This window comes from Patagioenas fasciata, chromosome 8 (assembly GCF_037038585.1).
Source record: "Patagioenas fasciata isolate bPatFas1 chromosome 8, bPatFas1.hap1, whole genome shotgun sequence".
In the NCBI taxonomy this organism is placed as follows: domain Eukaryota; kingdom Metazoa; phylum Chordata; class Aves; order Columbiformes; family Columbidae; genus Patagioenas; species Patagioenas fasciata.
The window spans coordinates 42,897,455-42,915,296 of NC_092527.1; the positions used below are offsets into that span (position 1 = coordinate 42,897,455).

General features: G+C 52.9%; 1 protein-coding gene across 3 annotated transcripts in view; it reads left to right on the plus strand.

The window, feature by feature from the left end:
- Window positions 1-17,842, plus strand: part of INPP5A (inositol polyphosphate-5-phosphatase A) — a 203,760-nt gene that overhangs the window by 87,566 nt on the left and 98,352 nt on the right. For all 3 annotated transcript variants that reach the window (XR_011740372.1, XM_071812282.1, XM_065843192.2), the window contains exon 5: window positions 14,855-14,918. Coding sequence is in view for 2 of the 3 variants with exons in the window: in XM_071812282.1 (XP_071668383.1) it covers window positions 14,855-14,918 (64 nt within the window). In the remaining variant the exon portion in view is untranslated. The remainder of the gene's footprint in view (window positions 1-14,854; window positions 14,919-17,842) is intronic.

Genomic DNA, 17,842 nt, shown 5'->3' on the forward strand with positions numbered 1-17,842 from the left:
CAGCAGCGCTGCTGTGACCGCGTCCCCCGCCGGAGCTCTTCGTCCGCGCTCCCCCGGTGCCTGGCAGCCATCGGCAGCACAGCCCAGCGCCCGGCTGCTCTCGCCGCACAGACCCGCGGTGAGGCCGCCGCACCGGGAGCAGGGGCTGAGTGGCGCGGGGCAGTCGGTGCCGGCGGCGCTGCCAGCGGAACAGGGCTGGCGCAGGGCTGGCACCGGGCTGGCACCGGGCTGGCGCAGGGCTGGCGCAGGGCTGGCGCAGGGCTGGCACCCGGCTGGCACCGGGCTGGCGCAGGGCTGGCGCAGGGCTGGCGCAGGGCTGGCGCGGGGCTGGCGCAGGGCTGGCGCAGGGCTGGCGCAGGGCTGGTGCGGGGCTGGCGCGGCCCCGCGGCACCGCAGGACGGGGGTTTCCCCAGCTGTGCCAAGGGGCAGCGCAGCGCTCAGCACCCAGCGCTCAGCACCCAGTGCGCCCCCGCCGCTGACCTGTGCCAAGGCTGAACCGGGCTCTGCAGCAAACAAGTCAAGTCTCAGCATATTCTTTTTACATTTCTAGTTGCTGAGCAGAAATCACCTCGTTTCTCTTCAGAATCTCATGGCAACCTTTCCCTTGGGAGGGAGCACACCTTGCGGTAAAAGGCACGTGTTTGGACCTTTCCCCACAGACATCTTGCTATGTGGAAGCAATGTATACTGCATGTAGAGTTTATATACACACACGCATAAAGAGATGTAAAAAATACATGAACATTCACAATTTCTTAGAAACGAACTATGAATGAAGAATAAACTTATGTTCCAGGATGAAGATTTAAGTTTGTGCCTACCCGGGTCGGTGTTTGAGGTTACCAGAGCGTTAGAGTCATTGAACCCTAAGGCTGCATTCATCACAGCTTCCTAGACTGATACAAATTCCTTCCCATTAAGTCAATAAGCGTGGTTACACCAGACAGCAGTTCTGCCTAGAAACTGAGATTAATGTCCATCATAAAAGTGACATGAAGAGACAACTTGTTTGATTTATACAGACTATTTTTGTCTTCTCAGTTTTAAAATAAAATTCAAGTTATTACTTCTATGAATAGGCAGGTTTTCTTTCTCCTGCTGTTACTAGAGCGTTCTTTCCAAATGGTGGCTTCTGTTTCAACCGCAGTGTGTGGGCAGCGAGCCCTGCCCGCGGCGGACTGGGCGCAGCTCCGCGCTGCCTCTCGCTGGGCTCAGCCGTGGTCCCGAGCCCTCCCGTGATCCGGCCCAGCTGAGCGGGGCCTTGGGCCTGGACCTGGCTTTACTGTGTACCAGCTCAGAGCTAGAAAATAATGGTGATATGGTGATGCTAGCAAGGCCGAAAACAGGATTTGAGCAAGGCAGTGGTGTCAGACTAGTAAATTAAGTCAACTTAAACTCGATTTTCATATGCTGGTTTGGGGTGATGCGGGAACGCCAGCGTTTGGTTGGACTGGAGGCCTGGTCCCTGCACCGTGTGGGGTTTCCGCGGGCGGCCCGGCCGTCACCGTGGTTCCGGACACCCGAGTACAGGCAGGGCACGTGTGCGTGTACAAAGTGGACCACATTATTGGAATTTTCAAAATCAATTAAAGCTTTTTCGTAATTGTCCACAGACACTGCATGCTCAGGCTGAGTGACAGCAGGGAATTTGTAAACCATTTAGGTTCATTGTTGGCCATCCCTTAGAATTGATTGTCCCTTAATTAACTTATATCTATCATGCATGTAATGTGATTCCCAATAAAAATTACAGAATTTTAATTGAAATTGAAAAGTTCTGAAAGGCACAAATACCAATAATGTGTATTGTATGAGTACACTCCAGTTTACGTGGACTCTGGAGAGATTTTAATAACAAGGCGGGTTTTTCACATGATTTAATTTTCAGGTGACTCAACTGAGTATTTAGATTATAAGAGTATAATTTGGTTTATTTCATGAAGAAAAGCTTTACCTCTCTATGTCTTTATTGATTTTCCAATAGCATTTAATGAGCTTCAATTCGCAAAAGTTACATTAGTTAAAATACATGTTTGGATTGGTAAATGTAGCTTTATTTTGGAAATAAGACCACTTGAACAAAATGCTGAGCATGGTTTAGAATTGGTTATGAGGAAGGGTCGCCCCTCGGTGTACGTGAGGAGATGGAAACGCAGCGGTCACTCTGTTATTTACATGTGATTACCGCGTGTGATTCCAGGATTTTCAGCAACCCTGGTGCCTTGTTATGTTCATGAAATACGCCGGACATGTTTTAGTTTATGCTCTTATTTTAGTTTGTGTACACTGATTTTTGTTCTTTTTCACTGAGATTTCAATATTACTTTGACAAAGTAGGCTTAAATCATTATGTTATTGTTGGTTTGGTTTATATCAGTGTACGCGTATGGAATCAGAGCCCCCCTGCCATGGGCCCGGCCGCCGCAGCGAAGGCCCCACAGCCCGGCCAGGGCAGCACGGCCGGGCCCACCCGCTGCCCGCGGCACTGCCGGCTGCCCACGGCCGGGGCCCGCAGCCCATCCCTGCCCCCGTGGTGCCGGCGCCGCTCCCTCACGGTCTGCAGGCCCCGCTCAGAAAGGCCGAGCTCCGATGGCGCGTTGGCAGGGCCAGGCGTCGTGGCAGGGCCAGACGTCGTGGCAGGGCCAGGCGTCGTGGCAGGGCCAGGCGTCGTGGCAGGCACAGACGTCGTGGCAGGCACAGACGTCGTGGCAGGGCCAGACGTCGTGGCAGGCACAGACGTCGTGGCAGGCACAGACGTCGTGGCAGGGCCAGACGTCGTGGCAGGGCCAGACGTCGTGGCAGGCTCAGACGTCGTGGCAGGGACAGACGTCGTGGCAGTGCCAGACGTCGTGGCAGGCTCAGACGTCGTGGCAGGGCCAGACGTCGTGGCAGGCTCAGACGTCGTGGCAGGCTCAGACGTCGTGGCAGGGCCAGACGTCGTGGCAGTGCCAGACGTCGTGGCAGTGCCAGACGTCGTGGCAGTGCCAGACGTCGTGGCAGGCTCAGACGTCGTGGCAGGGACAGACGTCGTGGCAGGGACAGACGTCGTGGCAGGCTGCCGCTTCTCGCTGGATGCGGAAGGAGGATGCTCAGGCGGGCCTCGCGCGGGACGCTGTTCTGGTGGTTTGTACTCTGCCACACGGTTCTCTTTTCCCTCGTGACACGCAGGTTTGTGCCGAGTTCTGGCTGTGTCTGGCCGTGGCGATGGTGCCGGCGCTGCCAGGGCGGCTCCCCCGGGCTGCGGTTGCCGTTAGCGGGCGGTGGGTTCGCAGCCACGTTACGCTGCGATCGCGGCCTTGCTTAGACAGGCCGTTGCACGGGTACCGGATCTCTGCTTCTAGGCCAGAAGCAGGAGAGCGGCGTGGTTTGAACCGTTAATCCTGGCTCCGGTAGATCGCCCTAAGATCGTGTTTTCCTTCCCCGTGTCACACAAGACCGAGGATCCCGCGGTGCCAGCGTCCCCAGGGCTGACGCCCTTGCAAGGAGCTGCTCTGTCCCCCGGCCCTGTGTCCCTCCGGTAAGGCTGTCTTGTGACACCGCACTTCATCTTTGTTATGGTAATTTAAAAATTTAACAGGTTTATTAATCCTGCAGAATTTATTATAGTCAAACATGAGATATTATTGAGTTGCTATTGTACAAAGCATTTACCCTCGCTGTTGGAATGACTTGTCCTTTGCATTGGCAGACACAGAAACATTCATTTTGTTTCCTAATTAGGAGAGCTGCAATCAGGAACCATGACAGGGTTCAGCTCCTCAGTGTACAGCATGCCAGGTTCCATAGAGCAGGCTTTATAAAATTCTCTTTAATTCAGGAACAGAATATCATTAACTTTGTAAGTGGATGAATACAATGGACAAGCAATTTAATTAACTTCTAACATTGGATGTTGGACAGGAGACAAAATGAAATTATGCACATATTTCTTATGCAGGCAGTCAACCTTGAAAGGGGCTTGATTGTGATGGGTCAGACAGGGGGACAGCTTTGTCCAATTATTTGATGTTTAGACCTAGAATATGAAATTTGAAATTTGGTACTTTGTAAATCAATCATCTCTTATTTTGAGGCACTTACAAAGGTTCTTTGAGATAGAAAACAACCGCCAGTGACTGTGACACGCTAAATACAACCTTTTACCACATGGTACTTTCCTCTTTGGAGATGAGCTGTATAATGCTAAATGAAATGGGCATTAATGCTTCCTCATAAAATTGGATTTCCCATCTTGGGTGTATTATGTAAGAATATATCAATGAAATACTAAATTGATTTAAAGTTTTTAAAATTAAAATTATTTAGAGTCAAGTGAATGTGTAAGAGTCATCAAAATGAAGCACTTTTTTTTTTTATTAAATAAAAATATGGTAAAATGTTCAATAGCCAGCAGTGTCTCCCATCTGAGGAGGAGCCATCCCAGTTGCCGTAGCATTGCCAAAGGCAGATCCTGTCTCGCACAGCCGGGTCGGGAGGCTGGTCCTGGGCTGTGCGGGCGCAGTGCAGCCCCGCTCCCAATCCGTGGGGTTCCGCAGAGCACCCCAGGGCCCGCGCGGGGCCGGCGGCAGAGCGGCCGCTGGCGTGCAGGAGCAGAGAGGCCGGCAGGAGCTGGCCTGGCCTTGCCGGGCCCACGGGCGTCTGCCAGGCTTTGCTGCGGCACCAGGCAGAGCTTTGCCAGGCTTTGCTGCGGCACCAGGCAGGGCTTTGCCAGGCTTTGCCCTCGCAGCACCAAGCAGGGCTTTGCCAGGCTTTGCTGCGGCACCGGGCAGGGCTTTGCCAGGCTTTGCTGCGGCACCAGGCGGGGCTTTGCCCTCGCAGCGCCTCCCTGCTGCCCTCCCAGGCCAGGGAATGTGCCGGGAAGGATGGTCCATGTACTCGGTCTGTTCATGGTTATCAGATACCTGGAACTAGTCCAGATTAATTTCTGTTCAGCGTGGATCTGCTTTGTCCTGTGTCGATGCTGCTCTCTGCGTTCGCTGGCGCTGCTCCTCCTTCGGCTGCCGTGGTCAGCCTGTTCATCACTTGTGGTGTGACGGGATCCTCTCTAATCCTGAGGGCCCTTTTTCAGCGTGGTCAAACCTGTGACGTGGGACACGGAACCGTTGCTGCGTTCCAGACGATGCCCGTCCCTGGCTGCACGGCCGCCCCGGTGCCGCTGCCCGCGGCTGTGCCTCCCGCGCCGCACCGGGGGTTCGCGGCGGCCCCGCGCTGTCAGTGCTGCGGGCACAGGAGGACGTGGCAATAGGGAATGCATTCCACTGCTTTGGCCCCTGTTGTTATTGGTTACACTCCTCAAATGATTACAAAAATGGATGCGAAATAGGATATAGAATATAGCTTGCTTCCTGGAAAACAATACTCTGCACCTTGGTGTTATTTTCTGCAGTCTGAGTCTTCAGCTCAGTTTCTCTTGGTTCTTGAGCTGTTACCAATATCCCCTGGTTAAATCTGGCTCTTTGTACAATATTTTGAGCTCTGTATATCAAGAACTTTTAACTGCCTGGGGGACATTTTTGCTCTTCACGAGGTTTAACAGTGAAATAACCGTTAAGCATTTAACCGCATATGTCTTCTTAAGTACACTTGTGCTCATTCTGTCTGCTTACGGATAATAATTAGATTGCATTCTCTCCTCCTGAGGAGGCCGCGGATGTTCGTGGCAGGGCTCGGCGGTGCTCGGGTGTGTCTGTGGCAGGGCTCGGCGGTGCTCGGGTCTGTTCGGCGGTGCTCGGGTCTGTTCGGCGGTGCTCGGGTCTGTTCGGCGGTGCTCGGGTCTGTTCGGCGGTGCTCGGGTCTGTTCGGCGGTGCTCGGCTCTGTCCGGCAGTGCTCGGGTCTGTCCGGCAGTGCTCGGGTCTGTCCGTGGCAGGGCTCGGCGGTGCTCGGGTCTGTCCGGCGGTGCTCGGGTCTGTCCTGCGGTGCTCGGGTCTGTCCGTGGCAGGGCTCGGCGGTGCTCGGGTCTGTCCGGCAGTGCTCGGGTCTGTCCGGCAGTGCTCGGGTCTGTCCGTGGCAGGGCTCGGCGGTGCTCGGGTCTGTCCGGCAGTGCTCGGGTCTGTCCGTTGCAGGGCTCGGCGGTGCTCGGGTCTGTCCGGCGGTGCTCGGGTCTGTCCGTGGCAGGGCTCGGCGGTGCTCGGGTCTGTCCGTGGCAGGGCTCGGCTGCCGGTCGCACTCCCTGCAGGCGGCGCCGCGGGCGGGGGCAGGGCCGCGCTGGGGCCGAGCCAGCTCCGAGCCTCTCACCGTGATTGGGGCCTCCGGAGTGCTTGTGTGGGAGAAACAGTAAATAACAGCGTGATTAATGGCTTTGCGAACGGTCTGCTCCGAGTTCAGGAATATTGATAAGTGCCCCTTTCTTTTTAACTGTCCAGCGTACGTACACTTCCATTTTTGTTGCCTCGTTGTTCTGTCAGTAATCTTCGTTTTAAGAAAAAGAACCTCTGTATGATTTTCTTTATGTAATAATTTTGTAATTGAAATGTTAAAGCTCCGTGGAAGATGTCAGTATCAAACTGTGAATGTTCTTTGTCAGTGTGGCAGAGTACATGGGGGTTGTTCATTTACTCACCAGACACATTCATACATAGCTCAGACTTTTTATTATTTTTTTCTTCTTAAGTTAACTAGTCACAAAGAGTCTGTTAAAATGGCATATGATGTTTTATGAGGAGAAGGCGGTGCGGGTGGATCACGTCAGCTGGAGATCCCTCGTTTTAAAGTTGTTTCTTCCTGAGAGCGTGCTGTTGGTGGTCGCTGTGAGCCAGGAGGCCTCCCCGAGCCACCCGTACACAGGAGGGCTGCAAACACCTTAGTTTTTAATGACGGTTTCTTGATTAAGCATCGAAATGACTTGGGATTATGGCCGTCTCGGAATTTTGAAACAGTTACTGGGTTCTGCCGTGAAGACAGCTGACAGCCTTTAGAGAAACCTCAGCAGGTGCGCCCATGTGAAAACCTCTAAGTCTTGGTAATGAGTCCAGAAAGAAAAAGTAGAAGCTGTAAAACTGTACATAGACACTCATGGATCAGTCGTTTCCTGAGGTACATTTAGTTCAGCTATTAAACACACACACACAAATTTATTTTTTAATTATTTGGATTTTATAGTGACTGTTGCTATGAGTAGCTCAGTGGGTGTTGGTGTCACACCTAAAGCAGTGAGAAGAAGAAACAGGAGAGGAGTGCGGGTGCAGTGCGAGGTGTTGGTGTCTGGTGCTGCTGGACTGCGACAGGAGAGACCGTGGCCTCAAAACGAGCTGAGGGTGGTTAGAAATGACCGTGCGTGTTCTGCCGGCGCGAGGGGATCCGGCTGCACGGCGCGAGGGGATCCGACTGCACAGCGCGAGGGGCTCCAGGGGCACAGCGCGAGGGGATCCGACTACACAGCACGAGGGGATCCGGCTGCACAGCGCGAGGGGATCCCACGGGCAGGGCGTGAGGGGATCCGGCTGCACAGTGCAAGGGGATCCGGCTGCACAGTGCGAGGGGATCCCACGGGCACGGCGCGAGGGGATCCCACGGGCATGGCACGAGGGGATCTGGCTGCACAGCACGAGGGGATCCCACAGGCACGGCGCGAGGGGATCCCACAGGCACGGCGCGGTCAGGCGCGCAGCGCTACGGCCAGAGTCAGCTCCATATAATAAATACATTGCAAACAAGGTAGAACTTTTAAAGTCCAACCCAGCACGTGGAGATGAATCTAGAAATGCAGAAGGATCTTTGCAGGTGGTGTAATTAATACAGCAAGCAGGCGATGAGGTTTGGGCAGCGCGGTGCGGTGCGGTCAGATCCGTGCCAGCGCGGCTGCGAGTCCCTCGTGCAGCACATGTACGGTTTGTGGTGTCACACATCACATTGGTTTAGGTTTGTGCAGTGAGAGTCTTCAGTACCAATCCTGCCGGTGGTTTTGCTCAAGTGAATGCTCCAATTTGCTTTAATGAGGGTATCCCGTGTAGCTGGGCAGGTATTTTTAATAGAGCCCGAGTTACAGTCCACCAAGAGAGTTTTTCGAGTTTGTCATTGAATATTTGGAGCCCAGTCACTTTTACACTTTATTAAAGGTGTAATTATTCAAATACTGTTGAAATTAACCTGATAACCTGTATTTGAGATACGAAGCTGGGAAAACAGTGCGTAATTGTTTGGAATGGCCGGGCTGGGGCTGCGGCCGCCTGCGTGTCAGCTGCGTGGGGAAGCAATAGCAGTTTAATTGTATGTACTCGAGCTGATAAGTCCAATTCAGGAGATGATAAATTGCTGGACACCTAATTTGTTTGCAAATAAAAAGTGATAGACTATTTTATAATGAGTTAATTTGTTTTTTTAACCTTGAATGAATAATAGACGTTTAGTGTTAATTTAGCTGTATGGGATCAAGTAGCCTATGAACAGAGTTGACAAGCATATACTTTAATATCGCTTATTATTGGTAGTTACTTTGTTGGTCACTCTTTCTGCGTGTTAGAGCCAGTCTGCCCTTGCTTCGTGCGCTTTCTTCGTTTCTTGGGGAGGGACAGTTGTATCAAAATTAACTCTTTCGAGGCAAACTCGGGTCAACTGTTTCCACGGTGTTTCTGAGCTGCCACGCAAATCCAAGGCAGCCCGTGGCTTCTTTCCTGGCAGAGCTCTACAGCTGGTTTGCCATTGCTGTCCCCGTGGCGGTGTCTCCATGGTGGTGTCCCCATGGCAGTGTCCCCATGGCGGTGTCCTCGTGGCGGTTACTCCATGGCAGTGTCCCGGTGTCAGTGTCCCCGCACACCGGTGCAGTGCTGAGCGGGCACAGCCAGTCGCTCCGTCACACTCGGGTACCCGCAGTCCCGCAGCCTCCTGCCCACCACCTGGCCCTGGCGTGCTGGGCTGGCCCAGGGAGCGGGGCCAGGCACGGTGCGGGGCCGGGGAGCAGGCCCAGGCGCGGTGCGGAACCGGGCGCAGTGCGGGCCTGGGCGCAGTGCGGGCCTGGGCGCAGTGCGGGCCTGGGCACAGTGCAGGGCCGGGCACAGTGCGAGCCCGGACACAGAGCAGACCCGGTGCGGTGTGTCCGGTGGGGCGGCCGCAGGCAGGCGCTGTTGTGGCGGGTACCCGGAGGGCCTGAGCCGTTTCCTATCTCGGATTTTGCTGTTTGAAGTCTCTTAAAGTTCATTGCGACATAACTGGCCCAGATAAGGTGTGCCGGTATCGCACCCGATAACAGCGCTTTATGTACCATTATTGTCTTCCTGTCTGGAGCTGCTGCAAGTTCTCGTTTGCCGTGTTTCCCGTGGCTGAAATGTGGCAGCTAACAGAGTGCATTTTACTAATGGGAGACTGATACGTGCTGTTGGTGTTGAGGTTTATGAACACGCAGAGCGTGTTTCCCGTGGCGGCCAGCGCGGCCCCAGGCCTGCTGCCGATAAGGGCTTCCTGACACACCGCGCCATCGGACGCCGCCGTGCCCCGATAGACGGGTTCCTTGAACCGTGCTGATACCGCACGTTAAACATTGGAAAAGTTGGGTTGAACTTTGACTTTAAATATTCATTAAAGCTAATTATGGATTTTATGACTACATGAATTACAGTTTCTGTGTCATCATCAGCAATTTATTTTAAATTTATTTAAAGCAATCTTTATATATTAACTTTATCACATTTAGTGAGGTAATGCAGTAAATGTTTACTCTCTACAGTAATTAAACTTTTATTCAGGTATTTCCTTTATGCATTAAATTTCCACAGCTGAAATGGCGTACTTGAAAAACAAATTGTGCCAACTACCTGTTAAAAAAACATATAGCTGTTTAAATCTTCCAACTTTTGTGGCAAGATTTCTGTATAATCACAGAGCAGTGTTTTCAATGGTGTCAGATGTGTAGTCCATCAGAGCCAACTCGTTTATCTTGCCATCAATTCCAGTTTCTCCAGATGAGTCTTTCGCTGTGGAATAACGAAAGAAACGTCCAGTATCGTACTGCGTGTCGTTCTGAACCCGTTTAAAAGCAGCGGACATTGAACTGCGGTCTACTAGCAGAGAGGATATGTGGGTTTTCTCCACAGTACTGATTTGGGGGGAGAATCAAAGCTCTTCCAGTTACCACGCGCTCAGTCCGAGCGAAGTCTGCTGTGTTGCGCAGCTGCAGCGCGGCCCCGTGCCACGCCGGGGGACAGCGCCGTGGGGACAGCGTACTGTGTCTGTCCGTCCTGCAGAAGGACGGGATGTCCTGGGGCCACCCGGGAGACTGTCCCTGCTCTGCCTGCAGGATTTCGTGTGCAAGTCTAAGCAGTTGATTTTAAGAGGTTTTAAAGCAAAGCTGTTTAGTTACAGTAGGTAAGGGGGACAGAAGGATAATTGGCAATCACTGTTAGCCATCTTGTGCGTTTCTAAGCTACTTGGCCGCTGTGCTCCCTTCCCGTGCTCTCCTTCCATCTCAGCTGTGCTCCCTTCCCGTGCTCTCCTTCCATCTCAGCTGTGCTCCCTTCCCGTGCTCTCCTTCCGTTGCCGCTGTGCTCCCTTCCCGTGCTCTCCTTCCATCTCAGCTGTGCTCCCTTCCCGTGCTCTCCTTCCGTCGCCGCTGTGCTCCCTTCCCGTGCTCTCTTTCCATCGCCGCTGTGCTCCCTTCCCGTGCTCTCCTTCCATCGCCGCTGTGCTCCCTTCCCGTGCTCTCCTTCCGTCGCCGCTGTGCTCCCTTCCCGTGCTCTCCTTCCATCGCCGCTGTGCTCCCTTCCCGCGCTGTTCGGTCCCAGCTCAGTCAGCACCGTCCATGCCCGGAGCTGCACGGGGGCTCCTCGAGCCCGGTGCACCATGAGCGGGCACTCGGTGCCACAGCTGTCAAACCCAACTCCTACTGCAGAGCTCTTCAGAATTGGTCTGTAAAAATGCCGTTAAAGCTATAAGTTAAGCAGTGAGCAAATCAGGATGCTCAGAAATAAAGTTGTACCTTGAGCACAAGTGGCAGTATTATTTTTAGTAGAATTCTGACATCTAAATAAAGCAGGGTTTGGAGCATCTTGGTGGTTCTTGGTTTACTTATTGACCTGTTACAGAACTCATAGTCCTGCCACCTAGATTTACATTTTCTCCTGTCTTTAAAATCATTTGTGCCTGATTTGGATAGGTCGCTATCTCCAGTTATTTTTCAGTGTGGACTGTGGCGAGGGGAGTTCTGGTGAGGACGAAGGGAGGGACGTTTCAACGATAAAGGCACGTTCTGCTGCCACAGGCCTTGAGAACAGGAGAGTTCCCCTAACAGTGTTGAGGTGGTGTGGGTAGGCTGAACTGGCCGTGTTGCTGACATAGCCCAGGATTTCCATTCCAGGATCCTGCTTTCATTCCCTTTATAATTTTTCGGACCATTTGGGATGATATTTTTGAGATACTTTTCAGATGTTTGTCAAGCCTCTTTTTTTTTTGCCCTTCTGGAGCCCGCATTAGCAGCTCCGATGAAGCTGTGTCCTTAGAGTGAGTTCCTAAAGAGTGGTATCATATAAGGAAGCGTTGTCTTCGTATGTGTCAGATTTTGCCTTGTGCATTGAGGAAAGAGATGGGGCAGATGGGAAGAATTTGGAAGGAGTGGGAGCGTGGAGAACGGCTCTAGAGAACACAGCTTCAGTGAACCCTCAATTAGAATAGCTCCTGTGAAATAATTGTACATAACTGGATTTTATAACTGAGAACTCATCCAGCTGTTTATCCTTTCTTTTTTTTGATATATATCAGAATCAAGTTATTTACAATTGGTATAATACTTATGCTGTAAGCTTCTGTCTAAGCTCAGTTCTCTAAGTAGATCAGCAGGCAGCAGCTGAACTGCACTGTCCTTGCCCTCAGAAGTACTGGGCTTGATTGCGCTGATTTCAGCAGGATGGAAACTGCCTGTGCACGGAATGTGCCGTGTTGAGAATACAGCACGGTAGTGCGGTAGATGAGGTTCTGCGACGCAGAACCGCCTGTGAGACGCCTGCTTGTCCGTGTCCAGGAACCCAGGGACGGTCACCACCCTCACCAGTCCCTGCGGACTGGGGTGTCCTGGCTGCGACTGGGGTGTCCTGGCTGGGACTGGGGTGCCGTGGCTGGAATTGAGGTGTCCTGGCGGGAACTGGGGTGCCGTGGCGGGAACTGGGGTGTCCTGGCAGGAACTGGGGTGTCCTGGCGGGAACTGGGCTGCCCTGTCCGGCCCCGCGCCCTGACCCCAGCCCAGGCCCCTGCTGTGCGTCAGACTCGCTGTAACGCCACTTTACCGAGGAGCACCGTGACACCGACTCTGTCCCGCCCGTGTCCGTCGCTGCCGTGTCCGTGTGCGGTCAGACACGAGCGCTTCTAACGCACGGCTCGCTGCCTGTCCGCTGGATTCAAAGTGGTGAGCGCATGCATTTTTCTTTATGTTTTTCAATTGGGGGCTTTGTAAGTGAGTTTAGGGTAGTTATTTTCAAGTACAACAAATGACTTTTACCTGTAGCTTGTTTGTGATTTTAAGACTTTTATCTAGTTTTCGTTCTCTGACAAAATACACTTTACCAAAAATCCTTTGTAAACATGCTGCTGTTTTTAAAATCCAGGGGCCAGAGTATAGTGGAAGTTTAGCCGGAGACAGCAGCGTTCTCTATTGCTAATGACAATTCTCCAGCTGGGTGGCAATGTTTTTACCTTAGGCCAGGATTTCCTTTCTTCTGGCGGGTGTCCTGTTGCAGGGCAGTGAACCCTGAGTCCTCTGAACAGCATCTCCTGCTCCTCCCTGTCTGCCTCCTCCGCGTTGTGAGCAAACCACAGACCTGCAGGAGGCCGACTGGGTGCAGAGAGGCGTCCTCATCAGTTTGGTGTGTGACGATGTTTTCTGTTGGACGGACTCCTGTGTCAAGGAGATGGGCAGGACCTTGTGTTTGTGCTTTTGACAAATCAGCAAATGTTTAATCTCTGGATGCGCAGTGGCTCATACATAATGCAGCAGCCCCCGAAGCACACCATGCTCTGCCAGGAGGGTCTCTGTGTTGCGGGGTGAAGGACAACGTGAAACCAGACCATCGCTTTCGTTCAGTGTGCTGCTTCTTTTGTACTTGTCAACAAGAGCTTGCCCAGTGGTTGGCTGCTTCTCCCCAACTTCTGTTGAGTGCATCAGATATATTTACAGGCTCATCAGGTTCTCATTCGGAATTTATACGTCGTTTATATTCCTTTATAAAGCCTGTTTACACTCCTTTTTCCTTTCTCACTTGGTTTTCCTTCACTGTCATTAGCTGGAAGCAAACAGTGTATTATATGGTGGTTGGGGCAGGAGGCAAACAGGCTTGTCCCTGCGAGGAAACCGTGTAAGCCTCGGGGAGCATTCCCGCAGCCTGCCGTGGGACGCTGTGGAAGCCTCTTGTGCACAGGTTTTGGGTGCAGGTTTTTATAGAGAATTGTTTATCAGCCATCGCCTAAATGTGGAGCTTTCAAAGCCTGGGAAGCGCTCTGGTGGAGGAGCAGACCTTTGGGTGGCAGCAGGACCGTCTTTGCGTGCTGCCCCGAGTCTCAGGAGTGGTCCGGCTCACGTGGCACTGGGAGGCGCGGGGTCGTGTCCGGGTGCCAGGCCTGGCCGGTGGCCCCGCCGCGGAGAGCACGTCCCGTCAGCACTGCCCCCGCCGCGGCCGCAGCCGCATCCGGAGCCGCCCCTGCGCCGCACGGTCTGTGCGGGTCCTCGTTCCGTTGTTCTGTTGCACGAGGCGCTGTGGCTGCAGCAAGCACCTGTTTGCGATGGCATGCGGGGCCACGGGATCCCCGAGCCCTGACTGGGGTCCCAGGGAAGGAGTGATAATGGTTGTCAGACGTGGAGAGCTGGAGTGCGTTTCCTCGTGTCTCGCGGGAGCTGAGCGCAAACCCAGCAGACCAGGGCCACAGCAGACGGGCCGTGGTGCCGGTTCAGCCCGTCCGTGCCGGCACCGCGAGGCTGGAGCTGTGCAGAGCACTGTCCTGGAGTCACGCACCTTCCTGCAGTCCATGGGTCAATGAGTCAACTGCCCGTGCTGCCCAACTCCGAACAGGCACAGCCGACCCCTGTGCACACAGTCAGCACCCTGCCGGGTCACTGTCCTTACTGCCCAACACTGAACAGGCGCAGCCAGCCCCTGTGCACACAGTCAGCACCCTGCCGGGTCACTGTCCTTACTGCCCAACACTGAACAGGCGCAGCCGGCCCCTGCGCACACAGCGCCCTGCCGGGTCACTGTCCTTACTGCCCAACACTGAACAGGCGCAGCCGGCCCCTGCGCACACAGCGCCCTGCCGGGTCACTGTCCTTACTGCCCAACACTGAACAGGCGCAGCCGGCCCCTGCGCACACAGCGCCCTGCCGGGTCACTGTCCTTACTGCCCAACACTGAACAGGTGCAGCCGGCCCCTGCGCACACAGCGCCCTGCCGGGTCACTGCCGGTGTGAGTGTCGCACCTGCTCTGCCCCGCGCGGGAGGGCGGCCACACTGGCGCTCAGCGGTCGGGCTGCGGCACCAGGCGCCTTCGCTTTGCTCTGGAAGTGAAGCAGAAATTGTCAGGCTTTTCTGAAGAATTGTGCAGGTGGGTGGGATCGGTGCTTAGGAGGGTACAAGGAGGGTACAAGTCGGTGTCACTAATGGCACCCATCCGTTCGGTGTTTTCATGGTCAGTCTGCCACTGAGGATCTGCTCTATAATGCCTTAAAAACTTCAGAGAAGCAACAAAGGAACTGAATACTGTTATAGATCTTAAAAATGTAAGAATTAGTAATGCTATTTATTAGTAATTTAATTTCTTCTGGTTTTTTGTTTGTTTTGTTCATGGGGTGTTTTGGTTTTGTTGTTGGCTTTGTTGTAATTGGAAAGCATGATACTTTACTTAGCCAAAGTGGATATTTTTATAATTCCTCATTGTTTCTTACAGGCTCTGGGAAGTTTCTACTTTCTTCATGAATCTTTGAAAAACATCTACCAGTTTGATTTTAAAGGTAAGCAAAGGAATCAGAAGTTGTTAATTGGCTTTGTACATGAAGGCAGCGTTTCTGTCGCCTTCTCTGGTGGTGCCCAGCAGTTTTCCACGGTGTGCAGGTTTCTGTGTAACGCGTGCGAGTCCGCTGAGAGCACACGGCACCTTTCTGGGCTTTTATAGGCCTCTGGGAAGGAGTCAATGGGCCGCGCACAGGTTGAACGCGGTGCATTAATCATTCCCGTGCATATGGGCCTTTGGATCCATAGAGATCCCCGATGGTTTCAGACGAGCTCTGAATGGTTCTTCCATGTAGATCAGCTATAGGAGCAAGACCTTCTGTGTCCAGCAGTGGTGGTCATTGTGCAGAGCAGCTCAGGTGGATTTATGGCGTACGTTACCCTGGAGCAGAGCAGGGCAGTAGGAGGTGTCATCGTTTTCAACCCACATTGATCCGTCGGGTTGGAGGTCTTGCTAAATCTCAGAGGTTTAAAAGTAACACTAGGCAATGCGCATTAAATATTGGAAATATCATAGAAAATTATTGAATGCTTCCTGCAGTCTATAGAGTAAAGATTACATACAATTTGTATTATTTCAGTGGAGAAGTGTCTGTATATTAAATAAAAAATTTCCGAGCTTCATTTAGCTTACTGGGCTGGACCACATTAGTGCTACATCCAGCATCCCATTAATTTGAGACGCTGTTCAAACGATGATAACTACGGAGAGAACTAATTGTCTTAATTATATAGATTCATTATTTTTGTTCTCAGTAGAGACAGATCCTCTCTGCTCATGTAATTGAGGGTACAGGGTCTTCTTCCCTGAGATGTGTGAATGGTTGTTCTATGCATACAGCAATTCCAGATTCAGCCGCCATAAGTCCTCCTGTCATCATCAGTTCCAAGGCTGAAGGAGAATTTCAGCTGCAGTATCAGAGCAGTTCAGAGTAGACGTTGTTTCTGAGGGACTGTACTGGGAACCTCAGTGGTGATGTGGGGACTTGGCAGGGGTCACGTCTGGTCTGTGTCCTGAGCTGGAGGGCTGGTGCAGACGCCGGTAGTGGTAGCACAGGGTGTTCCAAAAGATGGGCCCAGGTTGCAGTCACCAGCACTTGGAATCGGGTCCCTGTTTTGAACCCCGCGTTGCCGGGGGAGCGGGCGCTGCGCTCAGCCCGAGCGCCCGTGTCCCAGCCCCGGGGAGGAACCTGGGGGCCGCTCTCGGTCCCTCAGTGTTTCCTCTGCCGTGCGAGTGGCTTTGTGTGTCGGTAACGTGCAAATGAGAGTGCGCAGCGAGCTCCGGAGCCCGGCACCCTCGCGGAGCGCTAGGGAGCCGCTGGGGAGCACCAGGGATCTGCCACGGAGCACCGGGGAGCACCCGTGGAGCACCAGGGAGCAGCCGCGGAGCCGCTGCGCTGCTCCAGCCCCAGCCCCAGCTCCTTCCCCTGCCCAGACCCCCTCTGCGTCCTGCGACAGCGGCTTTAGGAGAAGAGGGGCTTTCTGAGCTTGTTAATTGTTGATTAACAACTTATTCACTGCCAAACAGCTTCTAAAAGAAAATACAAGGATTTTTAAAAGTGAGAAAATGGAAGGAAAAAATGTAGGGGAAAATAATTAATATGAAGGAAATAAACAGATATCTTTTCCAGAATATAAACACTTTAAGTGTTCTGTGCTTTGTTTTCCTTGAGAAAAGCTTACAAAGCCAGATGAGGTGTGAGCCGTGCACATAAAGATGTGTTGGCCCAGTCATCACTGGGATAGAAAAGCCTGTGAATACAATCTGAAGGCAGGAGGCGCAGTGCCGAATCGGTGTTGTAAGTCACCCCTGCTCTCTCAGTGCAGAGCAGGATCAGCCTCCCGCTGTCGGGTTCGTGAGATACGGGCCCGCAGGCTCCCATCGCTCAGGGCAAGCGCACAGCTTGCCTCTTCTCTCATGACTATTGACGTCTTCACAGTGTTTTAAGCTCTTAAATCAGAGGAAAAATCCAAATGGATACAAACGTTCTCTGCACAAATATCATTTTGAAATTCTGGTTCTACTCAAAAACATGCAAAAAATAGATCTTTATGTACAATTCAATATTCCCGTAATGTCCCTGTATCTTTTCAAAATTCTGCACACAGCCGGATGTGACTGAACACAGTCTTTGGATTGTCTCTGCTTTTCAGTCCTCGGGAAGAGGTATTTCAGATTTAAAACGAGAAGTTTTCCCCTGCAGCCCCACGCGTCATTCGCCGCAGCACGGGAGCTGCTGAGCTGCGGAGCCCCGGGTGCGGTGCCGCGGGTGCCACCGGCGCGTGCGCGAGGGGCCGCGCCCTGAGCAGGAGTGAGACCAAGGCCGAAGTGGGTCCAGAAGCAGAACCTCTTGTTCACGAGCTGTGTGGATCCATAGGTTGATTGCTAAGGCTGTTCCTGTGTGATGTGACCGTTCGTTAAAGGCTTGGGGAAGTGATGCACTTCACTGCTGTCTCCTCACAGGCACAGCACCCGTCCCAGCGTTAACCTCACTGCTCAGCCTGCAGGTGTCTGCAGGGTCAGAACCCGGCGTGGGGTTCGAATGGAACGAGTCCGGTTCATCTTCTGCACATCCCCAGAACGAGGCTTTTCCTGTTGTGGTTTGAAACAACCCGAGCAGGAGAACCGGTGCAGCTCTAGTATCAGTGAAGGCCGCTCAGAAATAAGACCCTTTTTTTCACTCTTAGGGTTTTCAAGTGACTGTGCAAATAGCGCTGAGTTGGCTGAGCTACGTGCGTAAGCACAGACCATTTCAGGAGGAAATAAGGAAAAAAAGAATGCCATTTTGTCCTGAGATCTGATATTTGGTTTTTAATGATTTTCAGTCACTCACCTGACGCAGGACCGGCCAGCCGGGTGGTCTGTGTTGCTGACCGGCGGGCTGGATGCGGCCGGCACGGGGACCTGGGCTGGTTGTCAGAACTG